This window comes from Elgaria multicarinata, chromosome 12 (assembly GCF_023053635.1).
Source record: "Elgaria multicarinata webbii isolate HBS135686 ecotype San Diego chromosome 12, rElgMul1.1.pri, whole genome shotgun sequence".
NCBI lineage: Eukaryota > Metazoa > Chordata > Lepidosauria > Squamata > Anguidae > Elgaria > Elgaria multicarinata.
In genome coordinates this window covers 16,755,104-16,770,059 of record NC_086182.1, presented here as the reverse complement: position 1 = coordinate 16,770,059, position 14,956 = coordinate 16,755,104, and the positions used below count along the sequence as shown (strand labels likewise).

At 48.5% G+C, this 14,956-nt stretch overlaps 1 protein-coding gene across 2 annotated transcripts; it reads right to left on the bottom strand.

Annotated features, from left to right (window-relative positions):
• Window positions 1–1,157: 1,157 nt before the first annotated feature.
• Window positions 1,158–12,491, bottom strand: BRF2 (BRF2 RNA polymerase III transcription initiation factor subunit). 2 transcript variants are annotated; one of them, XR_010026042.1, is made up of 6 exons: window positions 12,334–12,491; window positions 10,732–10,894; window positions 9,139–9,198; window positions 8,673–8,994; window positions 5,791–7,046; window positions 1,158–1,220 (listed from the first exon to the last, which is right to left on the bottom strand). XR_010026042.1 is itself a non-coding variant. In XM_063139216.1 (5 exons), exons 2-5 carry the CDS (start codon window positions 10,883–10,885, stop codon window positions 6,311–6,313), a joined length of 1,272 nt encoding a protein of 423 aa, XP_062995286.1. In that variant the 5' UTR covers window positions 10,886–10,894; window positions 12,334–12,491; the 3' UTR covers window positions 5,477–6,310. The 2 variants fall into 2 exon arrangements, 1 of the variants encoding a protein (XP_062995286.1); XM_063139216.1 differs by lacking the exon at window positions 1,158–1,220 and having other exon boundaries at window positions 5,477–7,046.
• Between the last annotated feature and the right edge of the window lie 2,465 nt (window positions 12,492–14,956).

The window sequence follows — 14,956 nt, the reverse complement described above, 5'->3', positions numbered from 1 at the left end:
GCAATCCCTGCCATCTGGAGGAGCTCTCCCCTCCTGGTTAGCTCGGGGCCCATCCACACAGCTGTTTTTGGTTCGTCTTTGATGCAGTGAACGAGCCCGGCCGATGGTGGGGCTGCTGTGAAGTGGTGCTACTGAACCAGAGGCAAATCATAACTGCAGGTGGCACAGCAAAGGCATCATAGCTGTGGTGCTCCTGCATACTTATTCCTTTCCACTCTCTTCTGTGCCCTAATTCACCTGTGCCTGAGGTGCACCTCCTTGGCTTTTAAGTGGGGACTGAATACTCCTCTGTCCAATAAAATAAAACAAATATCCCTCAACACCAGCTCCAGGCCACGGGCTGAATTCGGCCTATCAGGCTGTCCCATCTGGCTCACAGAGAGCTCAGGTGTGCCCCCCCCAAACCTCAGGCCCCTCAAAGGATGGAGGGCGGGCAGAAGTGCAACTGAGTAAAGAGTGCTTCTCAAGGCCATGGCTCTGCCGACTTCGCTTCTCCTTCACTTTCCCTGATGGGTCTGTCAGGGGAGGCTAGAAGCCATTCTCCTTGACACCTCCTTTTTCTAGGTGGAGGGATACATATAACATGTTGGACGAACATTTGATAATGGAAGCTCCCTGCAGGCTGAAGTAGTACAGCCCAGACACAGGCTAATCACTTCCGTGAGAACCAGGTCTACATTTTGCACGTGTTGAACATAAACCTGCAAAGCCTGTCACCGGGGATGACAGTGTGATGAAGGGGGACAGAGGTCCACCATTTTTGGCTGGCCAAACCAAAGAGACTATAGTCAAGAGAAAGGCCAGAGGTGGGGAGAATGGGTGCTGCTTCCCGCAACGCCGCTGCCCAAAGGTGCATGTGGCACCTTTGGGCAACAGGAATCAGCTCTATCAGTGGTTGCTAGTGATGATGGCTATAAGCTACCTCCAGTATTGGAGGTAGGTGCTGGGGAACATGACGGGCATGGTGTTATCGCATGCATGCGCTACAGGTGAGCTTCCCACATGCAGCTGGTTGACTGCTACGTGAACAGAGAATGCTGGACTAGATGGACTCTTGGTCTGATGCAGCATGGCTCTTCTCATGTTCGTATGCTCCCACTCCACCTTTCCTACTCCATGATCAGAGCCCTTCCATCCATGGAATCCAGATCCTGGATCCAACCCAATATGAAGAATGAGGAGCATGAGGCCAAATGGTAGGAAGAAACACATTTAGGAGGCTAGGAGAAAGAAAACGAAGTAGCTGTTCAGGTAAGGTTCTAAGAATCAACTAAAATATCTGAGAGAGACCCCTCGGAGGCTCAAAACAAACAGATCCTTTAAGGATTTGAGGGGAGAGGGCAAGGTGCAGCAGTATTAAACTATGCTTTTAAGCACCTTTGGGGCATTCCCTTTTTTCATGTGACATACATGAAAAAACACCCCCTATTTACCAAAGCTGCTCACTCCTTGCCCAATCTAAACAAATAGTCAGAGGATATTTCATCTTGCAAGCCCAAGGGAAAACCCAGTTGTGAGAACGTGTAATTTTCCAGGCTGGCTCGCCCCAGCTCTGTGATTTCAGAAGCTGTGGAAAGATCAGGGAGTGTCAGAAAATAAGGAAGTTACCAGTCTTGAACTGGTGCGTCACATCTTGACCTAAGCTAGGTTGCATCAGTGCCATCGCCATTATTTTTGTCAGGACTTCTTTTTGTTAAAAGAAACAGAAAGAAACGGAGAGGCCATATCCAAAGAGGACTCTGCCCCTTCACCTTCAAGAGTGATGAGGAATTGATGCCCCACAACAGCAGCCCTGCTGTTCTCTCTTGCACCTGGTCACCTTGAATGTTGAACAATGGACACGGGGTCAAAAATGTTTTAAAGTAGGTCTGTTGTCATAGGTTAGGGTTAAAGGAGTGACCTGAGTTGAAAAGGTTGAAGGCTAGACCAGGGCTGGCAGAAAGTAGATCAGGTTGGAAATTACATCTCTGGATGATCTGTAGTACATCACAAGGGATTCTGACTCCTAATAGTTTAATAATAGCCACTGCAAATGTGTGGTGGGTATCTTTTTCCTATCTCAGTAAAGCTGTTAAGAGTTTCTGATGCACTGTAACTCAGATAGAGATTTGCTCTTTTATATGCAAGTCATCACAGTTCAGGGGTGCAAAGCACTTCATTGGCTCCACTCCCTGAGCTGCTACTTCACACCTGGCTTCAAGACCCCACAAGCCTAAAGTAGCCCATTAGGGGCAAAGGCCTGGCCCTTTTGCTTCATCTTATCCCTCCATTAGTTCTAAAAACCTGGCAGGAGCCAGATGAACTTGTAAACATGTCACAAAGTGACAAGTGGCCTTTAGCAGGAGGCAACACAGCAAGGAATACATCTCCCTCCCTCCCTCCCTTCCACTTGTTCAGCTTTGCTGCCTCTTTAAGTCAATATTTAGCCCTATGGGTTACAGAGCTACCAAATGTTGTTTTTTAAAGCCATATTTAACCATAATGGAGCAAAAGTATCAGCTAAAAAGAAACAACCAATGCTAAAAACCAGTCGTATGGAAAAGCCAGCTCTGAGCTGGGTTTACTTCTCCTGGGAAGCATGTACTATGCAAAGAAGTCTGTTTGTTTGCACGAGGCACTGGGTGAAGGTTTTTCTGTCTATGCCGGATGTCCATCAATTACTGCTGCAGAACTAAAAGGAACCAAAGTTCTGTTCAGAGAGACAGACACCTGTCTGTAATGTACTTATGTCTGCAAAGGCTACATCTTGCTCTTGGGAAAACAAGTTCTTCTCCTGTTTCTCTCTAGCTAGTTACTGATAAACATCTGGACTTCCAGGCGTTAGGGGAATGCTACATAGTATTGGGGATGGCGGTGGAAGAGAGAGAAAAGGTGTGTTATTAATTTAAATCGGTCCTGCTGAACACATTGTGCAATTGGCTCATGCATACTGGCTTAAGTTCTTATGTTCTAACAGACTAGAGTCAGGAACATTGAGTGGGCGATCAAAGGCTGGCTATTGGCAAAGCACTTGGATCATAAAAAATATCACAGCCGAGTTTTTGCAGAACACAGCAAAGCAACTCGCTATAAATTTGGACCGCACAGCGCTGGCTTAAGATCCTTTATTGTTTAGAGAGAGAAGACTCATGAGCTTTTTTGTTCACCCCCCATGAACTAAGATTATGTCCAGATCAGACTGGTGTCAGTAACATTGCCTAGAAGGGGTGTAGGGCTGGCTCCTTTCCTTAAAGCAGATGGAGCCCTGGAAAATGAAGGAGATTGGCACCTTGAGATTCAACAGGTTTTGCGGTATAGAGGACAGGGTGGAAAATCCAGACTGGCCCTTAGAATGCTACCACCATCATCCACATCTTTTATGCATTCCAGCCTGGAAGAGAGGGGGCACACCAAAGTGTTTTTGGAATGTAACACGATCCCCGTAAGTGGTACTTTTCAGTGAATGCAACCCACAGTGCTAGTGGGATCATTGAAGGCATGTCTGATGCAAACACCCCAGTGCATGTGGGTGTGTCCCACAATACCAGTACAACATTTAGGAGGGGGTTGAGCACATAAGAGTAGCACCTGCCACAATTGTACTGCAGCATTTTAAAGGGCACCTTAGAAACTAGAAAGATATTTTCATCTATTTCCCTGCCCAGGCCACTTCTCACCCTTCATAGATCACAGGCAATAGCAAGCAACCCTAAATTTAACAACTCACCTGGTCACCATAGGTGAGCAGGAATTCTATGCAAGTGAGTAAGAAAGCTGATAGAGCAAACCCGTCCCTCCTCTATCCATCCACCAGCCTGCTCAATTTCCATGCCAGCCAAGGAGGAAGGAAAGTATCTTCTTCCGTCACAGAAATCCAGCAGGCTGGCTGGCGGAGGAGGGACCAATGTCTTTGTCCTGTCTCTTACCAGCCCACTTGGTATAAAGCTACTTTTTAAAAAAGCAAAAACAAATTGCAGGCTAGTAACATTTGCAGCCTTATTTGCAAGGCTGAACAAACAGCTGCTATTAAAGCAAGCACAGTCACTAGAGTCACTGTAGCAGCAAGATTGTACTCTGGAAGGGGAGAGAAGAGCTTCATTTTCCCATTAACAAAAATTTCATTTCACTTTCAGGAGTTAAAGTTCTGAAGGGAAGCGAGAAACAAATGCAAACGTGTTATACGAACATATCCGCTATGCAAAAACTCCTTTGATGTCTTGTTTGTTTCCTTGCTCTTACGGCTCTCTACTGGTAACCCAGCTCATTTGAAATCAAATCTACAACGTCCATTCGGGGTGGAGGTGGGGAAAGAAACCCTCTACTCCGAACACAGGGCAGAAAATAAATGGCCTGATGTATTTGGCAGGCCACCATTTGTACTTGTCTGTACAAAACCTACCTCCAAGGAACGGCAAGGCTCATTTTGCCCGCACGGTGTGGTGCGACAAGCCAAACAGACGGGAGCCATAGGCCAACGCTAGGATCCACAGCAGCTCCGAGAGCTGTCATGGAGAGTTGTAGCCATTAAAGGGTTATAAAGCACTTAATCCCTCTCCATCCCCGAATTTTCCAAAAAAACCCGTTCCTTCTCTTTCTCCATCACCTCTATCGCAAGTGCAGTGGCTTGGTAAGTACTTCCCCTCTGTAAGAGTCATTCCTTCTCCTTTCCCGCTTCTATGAAAAATCTTTCTTGGTTTTATACGTATTATATTTAACAAAGCCTAAATCATTTATAGGTCAATACTACAACCCACATGATATTGGCGATGCTAAACTTGCTATATATGCTTGCTACACTGAAACAGTATTATCAGAAAAGCTTTGTATTACTACCCTTCTTTCGTCTGTTTACATTATGAGCAAATGACATATCAAAAACAGAGAGCTCTCTGAGAGACAACTGTGCCAAAGAAAACGTTTAATAGGGTTGGGGGCGGGGGTTGCATTTTATATAAATGAACTGTTTCTAGCAGATGTTTTTTGTTTAATATATTAAAGATTTGCAACATCCAATCAGTTAGCTATTGCTTTTATTTATTTATTTATTTATCATACTTATACCCCGCTCCTCAGCCAAAAAAGGCTCTCAGAGCGGCTTACACTTAGGAAAAAAGACAGTCCCTGCCCTCAGGCTTACAATCTAATAAAGACATGACACACAAGGAAAAGGAGTCAAGGAGGGAGGGAGGGAGGAGAGAGAAAGAAAGAGAGAGAGAGAGAGAGTCCAGCAGGAGCAGGCCCCGATGTTACTTCTGCCTGCTCCTGTCCCCTCGGTCCTTCTTCTTCCCCACAGGGCCAAGATGGCAGTTTGCCCTGTGGGGGGGGGGGGAAGAGTCCAGCAGGAGCAGGCCCCGATGTTACTTCTGCCTGCTCCTGTCCCCTCGGTCCTTCTTCTTCCCCACAGGGCCGAGATGGCAGTTTGCCCTGTGGGGGGGGGGGGGAAGAGTCCAGCAGGAGCAGGCCCCGATGTTACTTCTGCCTGCTCCTGTCCCCTTGGTCCTTCTTCTTCCCCACAGGGCCGAGATGGCAGTTTTCTGCTCCTCTGAAACTTTCACAACCTACACACTTCAGTATCTGGTCAGTTGTAAAGTCAAGTTTTCCTGAAGTCCAGCAGCGATGCAGTTTAGCCATCGTTACACAGCAGTTCATGGATTTATATGCCCATCAACAATCCAAATAATAAAACACATCAGATCTGTCATTCCCATGTGACCAAGAAATCTTGTTCCTCAATAGTGGGGGGGGGGCAGTGGGGAGGGAAATTAAACACCCCCATTAATCAGAGAGAGAATGGATTGACTCACCACCTACCTCTGGATGTTGGTATGATGTCCAGGAACAAACATTTATGGCATCTCTCTCCCCATGAAGGATTGGAAACGTGATCGAGGCAAATCAGATTTAAATCCACCTCGATTAGGACTATGCAGGAAAGCTATTCTTGAAGTAAATGTTAGATCTCAGCCAATGCGTACCGAGGATTTCTACAGTTAATGTTCTAATATGAAGCTGTTCTATAGTCTTCATAGACTCTCCCAAGTATGGGTGGCAGAAGGCAGTGTTATTTGAACATCAAGGAAAGGAGAGGAACCCCTCAAACTGAAGTGGGTAACTTGTGGCCCTCCAGATATTCTTAGACTGCAAGTCCCATCATCCCTCAACATTGGCTATGCTGGTTGGGGCTAATGGGAGTTGCACTCCAACAACATCTGGAGAGCCACAAGTTGCCCCCCTCACCGCCCTAAAATCAGGATGGAAACAGCTGTGGGACTCTGGGCCCCAAGAACAAGGGACCGAACCTGCACCGTCATTGGTCACATGCCTCTGTGAATCACTTGCAGCACGGAGGGTGTCTTAGGCAGGCTTGAGCCTTGCTGAACATCTCCTTTTCTTCTGGCGTCCGGATATACTGCTCTATCTCACTGTCTGAAATTGGCTCGTCCCCAGTGATCGCAGAGCTCTCGGGGCCCGGATCGGCAGCCCGCAGCTTCTTTGCGGGGTTCAGGACGCAAGGCGGGAGCAAGGGGAGCCGCTCTCTGCTGCGTTTCCGCTTCTCTCCCGCAAGGGAAGCCGTTGCTACTGCTGCAGCCCCTTCTTCTGTTAGTTGCGGAGGTGCTGCTGCTGCTGAGCTTTCGAGATCGCAAGCTTCCACAGTATCCACAATGCGGAAGGCGGCCTGCAGGAGCACGCGGCGATGCCGCAGCAGGTCCCCAATGTACTTGGCCACGGTCTTCCGGTCCACCTTGAGCACTCGCAACCAGCCCAGTTGGGAAGCCATCTGAAGGAGGATGCTATGCAGTTCTTTCAGCCTCTGGTGGGCTGGCCGTGGTGTGTCCATCCCGGCAAGTTTGCAGAACTGGGAAAGGGTGCAAGTGAGGCGATCGACGGGCCGCAGGGACTGCCAGGCCAGGAAGGCCGATGCCGTCATGATGGGGATGGGGTGCCGGCCAGTCACCAGCCACGTCTCACTGGCAAGCTCCACCATCTGGACTGTCCTTGCCACCAGCTGCTCCTTGTCCTCCAGAAACTTGGTCGGGATGCTGGCCGATGTCTGGAAAAGCTTGAAGCTGGAAGGAGAAAAACATGCCATTGACACGGAGCACTTGGCCTGAGAAGTGGCGGGGGATGTTATGAGCAAACTGCAGCATTCTAGGAAGGGAGAATGGACAGGGATGGCTCCATTTTCTAGCATGCCAGAAAGGCAAGCTGGTACATAAGCTGCAAAGGCAAGCGTCTTCTCGTAACAGCACCGAGTGGCCAGGACTGTATATCCTCTACTGGTAAACGAATGCTTAAGCCTCTTTGGGGCTAGTAGCTGCTTTAAAGTTCTGCCTTTACACTGTGCGATAAATACTCCTCATACTTCTACAATAATGGGCAGGACTTCTGAGAAACATAGAATTTAGTAACAAGCGCTGAGAACCCCCGCTGCAGGGAAAAGCTTGAGACTGCCGTCCTTTTCAGAACCACATTAGGGGGGAGCAGAAATGAGCCGGTTGGTCCCATTCCACCCCTTGTGTCCTTGTCACCCATGCCAACAGTCCTCATTGCATTGGAGGGATAACTTCTGCAGCTGGGAGGCTTCTCAAGGTTACCCCTCCAAGGCCTGGAGGGCTTTGGGGTGGCTGAGAAGGACATGAGAGATAGGGCTGGGACCAATGGGTTTGGACCCTGCTCTCCCCTCATGGTTTAGGACCCTAATTGCACACCTACCCTGAACCTCTTCCTCTTCCAATTGCCTTGCCAAATGAGGTGAAGCAGGTGAGCACCCAAGGCGGCTTACATGGTCCTCCTCCACTCCATTTTATCCTCAGAGCAACCCTGTGAGGCAGTTAGGCTAAGACTAACTGGCTCAAAGTGACCCAGTCAGATTCATGGCCAAGTGGGGACTAGAACCCAGATCTCCCAAGTCCCAGTCTGATGCTCTTAACGACACCACCACACTGGGGGCTTTGCTAGACCTACCTTAATTCCGGTGGTGAGGAGGGGCCAGCCTGTGCTAGAAGTAGTGCGGGCTGTCGCTCCTTTCCACACGTCAGACGCAACAGGGTAAAGGAAAGTCCCGTCGCATCCTCCATTTTGTTCGAGCCTTAAAGGGCCAGCGGCAAAGGTAGGTTTTTTTTTATTAAAAGCAGGGTTCCCCGCCCCCCGATTCCACCCCCCGTGATCTCCGATTCCACACACACACCTGGCGATCTCCAGTTCCCCCCATCCCCCATGGCTCCGATTCCCCCCCCTCATCTCCCCAACCTGCCCTGATGGCCACAGCACACCAGGCTAACCCTTCGTCTAGCAAAGGTCTGGCTCTCTTTTAAATAGTTGATGCCTTTTAGTCTGGGCCTCCCAGTTCAACATGCATATTTTGATTGTACTTTAATTTTGATAGCTTTTATTTTTATATTGCATTTTAATTTGTATTCTTTTTGTGAGCCACCCAGAAAACTTGTGTTATGGAACAGCTATACACATACAGAGTTTCCAGGAAGTCACCCATCCAAGCACCAACCTGCCCCAGCTGTTTAACTTCAGCAAGGTTGCTGTATCATCTGCATTAAGTCTATGCCCTGGGACCAATACACTACAAAGCCTATATGATCATAGCAAATTCCATCTCTGAAACGTTCCATATTTCCTCAGGAACTACACACCAACTTTCAGAAGAGTATCAGGAAAAGGTTAAAAGTCCAACATACCTATTGAGGTGTGTTTTTACCAGATCTATCAAGCTTAGAGCAGGCACATCCAGGGCCAGTTCCTTCAAGAAGCGCAGGTAAGTTGTAGCAAACAGCTCTTTGTCTGCATAAAGTAGCAAGCAGATTGTGCCCATGGTCAGGGGCCAGTTGCGCTGCCGGCAGGTCACAAAGACGCAACAACCCACGATCATCTCCTTCTTCTCCAAGCTGACGAAAGCAAAGCAGGGGCATTTCATTGCCTGTTGGTAATAGGATATAGCTGTATCTTCAAATGGAGAAGGAAGCCGGAGGACTTTGCAAAGATCCCGGACACGCCTGATCCCTGTGGGGGAAAATATCGCACTGGTGTTTAAGAAGTATTTTCATACTCACTTATCAGTGATTTTCCATATGTGGGGCAGGCCTTCCCCTGTACGAACCGACCCATACAATGAGATCACCTACTGGAGTGATGTGAAGCACTCACCTCGCTGCACACAGCGGCTCAGTTGCTCACTCTGACCAGTACTGCGTGAATATGCCACTTCTAGATAAAAAAGACACACACACACATTAGACAAAGCAGCTTTGTTCAGAACCCACAAAATGTACAGATTTTAAAATCCTTAAATGATATAGGCCCAAATCACAACCCTGGGAACCCTCTGTGTTCCTCCACTGCTTGGTATCCCTCAATATGTCAGCAGGTTACTGTACCACTGCTGGATATGTGGAACTCACTTATCCAGATATTCCTTTGTTCTTCCTATTGATTCATCTCTTCAAAATAAATCCAAAAAATAAGATCAGGAGAACAAAGTTGTTGTCCCTTCCTGTGTAAAAATGAATTCATATTTTTATGAAAGCCAATTACTTTCTGTAAGGACTTCTATATAAACACAACTGTTAGCATTGCTGCTGCTATTATGTTCACATAAAAAGTTCCCAGTTTACATGCACCTTAAACCACTGGATGTGCTAAAGCCAAGAATGGATTCTAATGGTAGGGAAAAATAGTTTATGCAAAGTATTTATACCCATTTTTGTCTTGATTCCAATGCAACTAACACTAACCATTGAAACTATTGAAAACATAATAGAAAAGCAATTGGAAAACACATAGGCAAGTACAGTAGATAAAAATGAACTATAGAAAGAGTGCCAGAAGACTAGTCAAAGACTAGTTAAGCCTACTGAAAGAAAAGGGTTTTCAGTTGGCAATGAAACACCACTACAAAGAAGGCCACGTAAATCTTCTGAAGCAGTAAGTTCCACAGCCTGATGCTCTAGAAGAGGCCCTTTTCCTGTTCCTTGCAATTGCATCTCAGATGCAGGACATGTAGAAGGGCTTCCACTGGTGACAGGAGCAGGCAGGAAGAACCATATGAGAGGGAGCTCCTTCTAGCTATCCTGATTTCAAACAAGGTAGGGCTTCAAAGTCCTTTGAATTAAACTTGGAAAAAGGCCAATAGACAGTGAAGTTATTATAATAATCGAGTCATATTCTCATAACTCACATGTTCTGGCTCCAGCCAAAACCTTTGCTACGGCATCAGAACAGCATCTGAAGTTTCTGAACACTTTTCAAAAGCAGCCCCATATAGAACTCATTACAGTAATCAAACTTTGACGTAGCTAAGGTAGGTGTGTCCATGGGCAGGTCCAACTTCTCCAGGATCGGACAAAGTTGGCTGGCCAGCCTAAACTGCACAACCACACACCTAACCACAACCACAACCTGAAAATCCAAGAATAAAGCTAGATCTAGGCACACTCCCAAACTGCAAACCTGTTTTTTCAAGGGGGTGGTGGAACCCCATTGTTGTTTAGCCATGGAAAATGTTGCCCAGAAACATTGCGGAGTTTCCTTTCTTGAGGAAATTTCAAGAAAAGGCTGAAATAGTCCACATCAAGGGCACTTTCATCTATGAAGTAAACACCATATATTACAATAAGCCTTAATTCTAAGTACATTTGCTTAAGGCTGCTGCATAACTTTGCCCCTTCCGTTGCTATTTAGGACAACTCAGCTCTTAAGACACCAGGAATTTTGAGCAATATAAGCTTTTCTCCAACTCACCTTGTAAATGCTCTTCATCAGCAAATGTGGTCGTGAGAAGTCCTTCAGTCAGAATGAAGCCACAGTTTGCACACACTAGCTGATTCTGTGCATAATGAGAGTCCTCTACAATTTCCAAGGAGCCACAATCTGGACACTTCTTCTGGCTTGACATTTTAGCAGCCTGAAAGCATAAACCAAGTCCACAGCTAGAACCCTCCTTTGAAGTGGTCACTGAAAAGGTTCAGTAGCATCAGTATATATCCATTGGATTTATTTTACCTTGGCATTTAGCCAAGGAGCTCAAGGTGGAGTATATGGTTCTCCCACCCACCCCAGTTGAGACAGGTTGTATCAACTTGGCCAAGTGGAAAAACTCAAAACATGACTCAGGAGTGAGCATGCTGCCAGCAGACTGAGAGCTAGCCCAAGGTGACTAGCTCAATGAGCTTGATCTCTACTGGGGTCTCCCGCAGGGCCAGCCTTACAATTAAGCAAGAGAAATAGAGAGCAGCAGTGACAAAGGCTGGAAAGAGTAGCATTTTTTCTGCCCCACCCACCCAAAGGGCCCACCGCTGCTTAGCCGGCCACTCTCTCCCTCCCACTGCCACCTCCCTCCCTAGCTGCCTGCTTTCAGATGCCTAGCTGGCAGCTCCCACCTTCTGAGTAGTTTAGCAAAATGTCCCAGCTGGTGATAAAGGGAGGAGAGGGGAACTGTGAGACACTGTCACAGCACAGAAGGGGGCTGCCAGGAGCCGTGGGGAGAGGGCACTGGGAGCCAGGGAGGGAGAGGGCACTGGGAGCCAGGAGCCGGGGAGGGAGAGGGCACTGGGAGCCAGGAGCCGGGGAGGGAGAGGGCACTGGGAGCCAGGAGCCGGGGAGGGGGAGGGCACTGGGAGCCAGGAGCCGGGGAGGGGGAGGGCACTGGGAGCCAGGAGCCAGGGAGGAGGAGGGCACTGGGAGCCAGGAGCCGGGGAGGGAGAGGGCACTGGGAGCCAGGAGCCGGGGAGGGAGAGGGCACTGGGAGCCAGGAGCCGGGGAGGGAGAGGGCACTGGGAGCCAGGAGCCGGGGAGGGAGAGGGCACTGGGAGCCAGGAGCCGGGGAGGGAGAGGGCACTGGGAGCCAGGAGCCGGGGAGGGAGAGGGCACTGGGAGCCAGGAGCCGGGGAGGGAGAGGGCACTGGGAGCCAGGAGCCGGGGAGGGAGAGGGCACTGGGAGCCAGCAGCTGGGGGGAGAGGGCACTGGGAGCCAGGAGCCAGGGAGGGAGAGGGCACTGGGAGCCAGCAGCTGGGGGGAGAGGGCACTGGGAGCCAGCAGCTGGGGGGAGAGGGCACTGGGAGCCAGCAGCTGGGGGGAGAGGGCACTGGGAGCCAGGCACTGGGAGCCAGGCGGCAGAGGCAGCTCGCTTGAGGCGACAGCTTCGGTTGGGCCGGTCCGGTCCGGTCCGGTCCTGGCCTGGCCTATGAATTCTAGTCCGACCCTGTAACCACTACACCACACTGCCTCACACTAAACCGGTTATGGCCTGTAACGAAGGCCGTGGGCATTATCAATTGCAGGGGCCAGCCGAGCAGACCACCTCCTCCATGGTCTAAAGCTGAGGCTTAACAGCGTTAACGTACCTTGCTTGGGAACCACCACGCGAGAAGGAAGCCGCCGGCTTACAATCAACGGCGGGCGCGGAAGCGTGTCTTCCCGCTGCTGCAAGCCCGGAGAGGCCGGCTCCAACACCGCCAGGACTCTCCGTTTCTCTGCTTACCAACCTCCCTCGCCCCGCTCCGCGTCTTTCTAAAACCGGAAGGAGCGCGGGGGACTTTTTTAAACGTGGGACGCGCTTCCTCCGCACAATCACCATGACAACGGGGCAAGCGTCGGCGTCGCGGTCAACCCCTAAATGTTCCCCGTAGAGAAACAGACAGCGAAAGGGAAAGGTTCCTACGCGAGTGCAGCTGGCCCACCACTCATCCGACGCATGTTAAGACAAAAAATCCTACAACTCCCAGCATTACTTACCCAGCGTGGCTGGTTGGGGAATGCTGGGAGTTGTAGGACTTTTTTTCTGTCTAAACATACATATGATTACGCCCTAACTCTTTTTCTCGAGAATTTATTCTAACATTTCGGAGGGTGGGGGGTGAACGTTAGGGACAGAAATTTTGTGCAGTTTGGCATATTATTATTTATTTCATTTCTCCTCCCTAGTAAACAAAGTTTACAACAAACCACAGGACAATAAAATGCAGCATTAAAAATAGAGTGTAAAATACAATATAAAATTTTAAGTATCCAAAATGTAAAACAGCAGAAAACAGTTTGAATGAAATACTAGACCTGTGCAGATAATTGGCATAAATACCCTATTTATTATATGCCAATAAATGCCTGGGAGAAGATATGGAATTTAAGAAGGAGCAAGACTTTCTTTCTCGTATATCTGCAATTTGCAAAACAGAGATAAATCCTTAAATCAAGGGAAAGATGATAGACTGGACATATTGACTCCAAATGGCCTAAAGCAATCTGGGAATTTCCCCCCACAGCTCTAACATTCTGTAACTGTCACCCTGGAGGGGTCTGTGTGTCGGGAACATTTGACAGAAATTAAAGAATATATATTTATCTCTGTTTTGCAAATTGCAGATATACGAGAAAGAAACAGTCTTGCTCCTTCTTAAATTCCATATCTTTACATGGTTTCGGGGCAACTTTTGGAGCTTTCTATATTTGTCCCACCTTGTCATATGTGTCTGGTGAGTTTGGTTGATTTACCTCACTTGGAAGCTGCCGTTACGGCCCATTTTGCCCAATACAGAATTTTGCTCGGAATGTGGTTCCGGGGCAACTTTTGGAGCTTTCTATATTTGTCCCACCTTGTCATATGTGTCTGGTGAGTTTGGTTGACTTACCTCATTGGGAAGCTGCTGTTATGGCCCATTTTGCACAATAGGGACTTTTGCCCGGAACGGGTATCGGAACGTGGTTTCGGGGCAACTTTTGGAGGTTTCTACATCTGTCCCACCTAGTTATGTGCGTCTGGTGAGTTTGGTTGACTTAACTCATTGGGAAGCTGCCGTTACGGCTCGTTTTGCACAATACGGGCTTTTGCCCAGAACGGGTACCGGAACGTGGTTTCGGGAAAACTTTCTGAGCTTTTTATATTTGTCCCACCTAGTCATGTGCATCTGTTGAGTTTGGTTGACTTATCATATCTGGAAGCTGCCGTTACGGCCCGTTTTGTGCAATATGGGCTTTTGCCCGGAACGAGAAGTGGCCATTCCGGCTATCCCATTCTGTTCTGGATGTTGTTTGGGGAGTTCTGGGGTTAATAGTGATATAATATTGCAATGGTTTTAGTCCTAAATTATTGTTCCCAGGTGTTGCTAACACATGCCACTGTTTTTGGTATGGTTTTTTAATATAATGGGGTCGTTCCGGCCTGTTCCGTTCTGTTCCAGCTTTTACACCGTTCCATTAAAACATCAACAACTGTAAAACCCAACATCTTAAATTCACTGCGACTTACTTCCAAGTAACAGATCTGAGGCTTGCAACCCAAATCCAAGGAGGTGGATTTTTGAAGGGTGATTTTTTTGGGTGGGTGTGTGACTTTTTATTTCCTTTCTCCCCTCTCTCCTTCACCCCCTCATCCCCCACTCGCTCCCTCCCTCCCTCTTGTCCCCCACAAAACTCTCTTTCTTCCCCCACAAATAACCCAGCAGCTCTGCCCCGCACTTACCCTAAAGGTCTGACCACAACCAGCCAAGCTCACCAAACTCCTTTGCATGGCATGGGACTCAGGTAGCCTGAGGAGAGCACGTGCACCTTTCCTCGCGGTTGTTCCTCTTCTACGCAGCCGCAGGCGCAATAAGGTGAGTCACGGTGAGTGACTCTGATGAGTCTGTGGAGGAGCGGTGATGCTCTGGAAAAGGTGCCAGATGGATGTGTCTTTTTCTCTGCTGCTGTCGCTCCACTGAACAAGGCACCATTTTGGAGGTCAGAATTTCTCCGGCCAGCTGGACCAAGAATCCAGGATTCTTGCCCAGCTGGTCGGGACATTTCAGAATCTCTTGGAAATCGGGACATTCCCAGTTTTCCAGGACGTATGGCAACCCTACGCCACACACACACTGCAAATAGGACAATTAGAACCTGTGCATAAGCACACAAGAGAATGAAACCCGCTATTATGAAGAATTGTTTATGACTGAGGGAGGCATGAACCAGCAGATGGCACTCTGACTTTAC

Excerpts from the sequence above, each read along its gene's own strand:
- BRF2 (XM_063139216.1), bottom strand. The coding sequence starts at position 10,885 with ATGTCAAGCCAGAAGAAGTGTCCAGATTGTGGCTCCTTGGAAATTGTA. Across the intron at positions 8,995-9,138 it reads GAGCCGCTGTGTGCAGCGAG|GGATCAGGCGTGTCCGGGAT; the intron begins GTGAGTGCTTCA and ends TTTCCCCCACAG. Across the intron at positions 7,047-8,672 it reads GTAAAAACACACCTCAATAG|CTTCAAGCTTTTCCAGACAT; the intron begins GTATGTTGGACT and ends TTCTCCTTCCAG.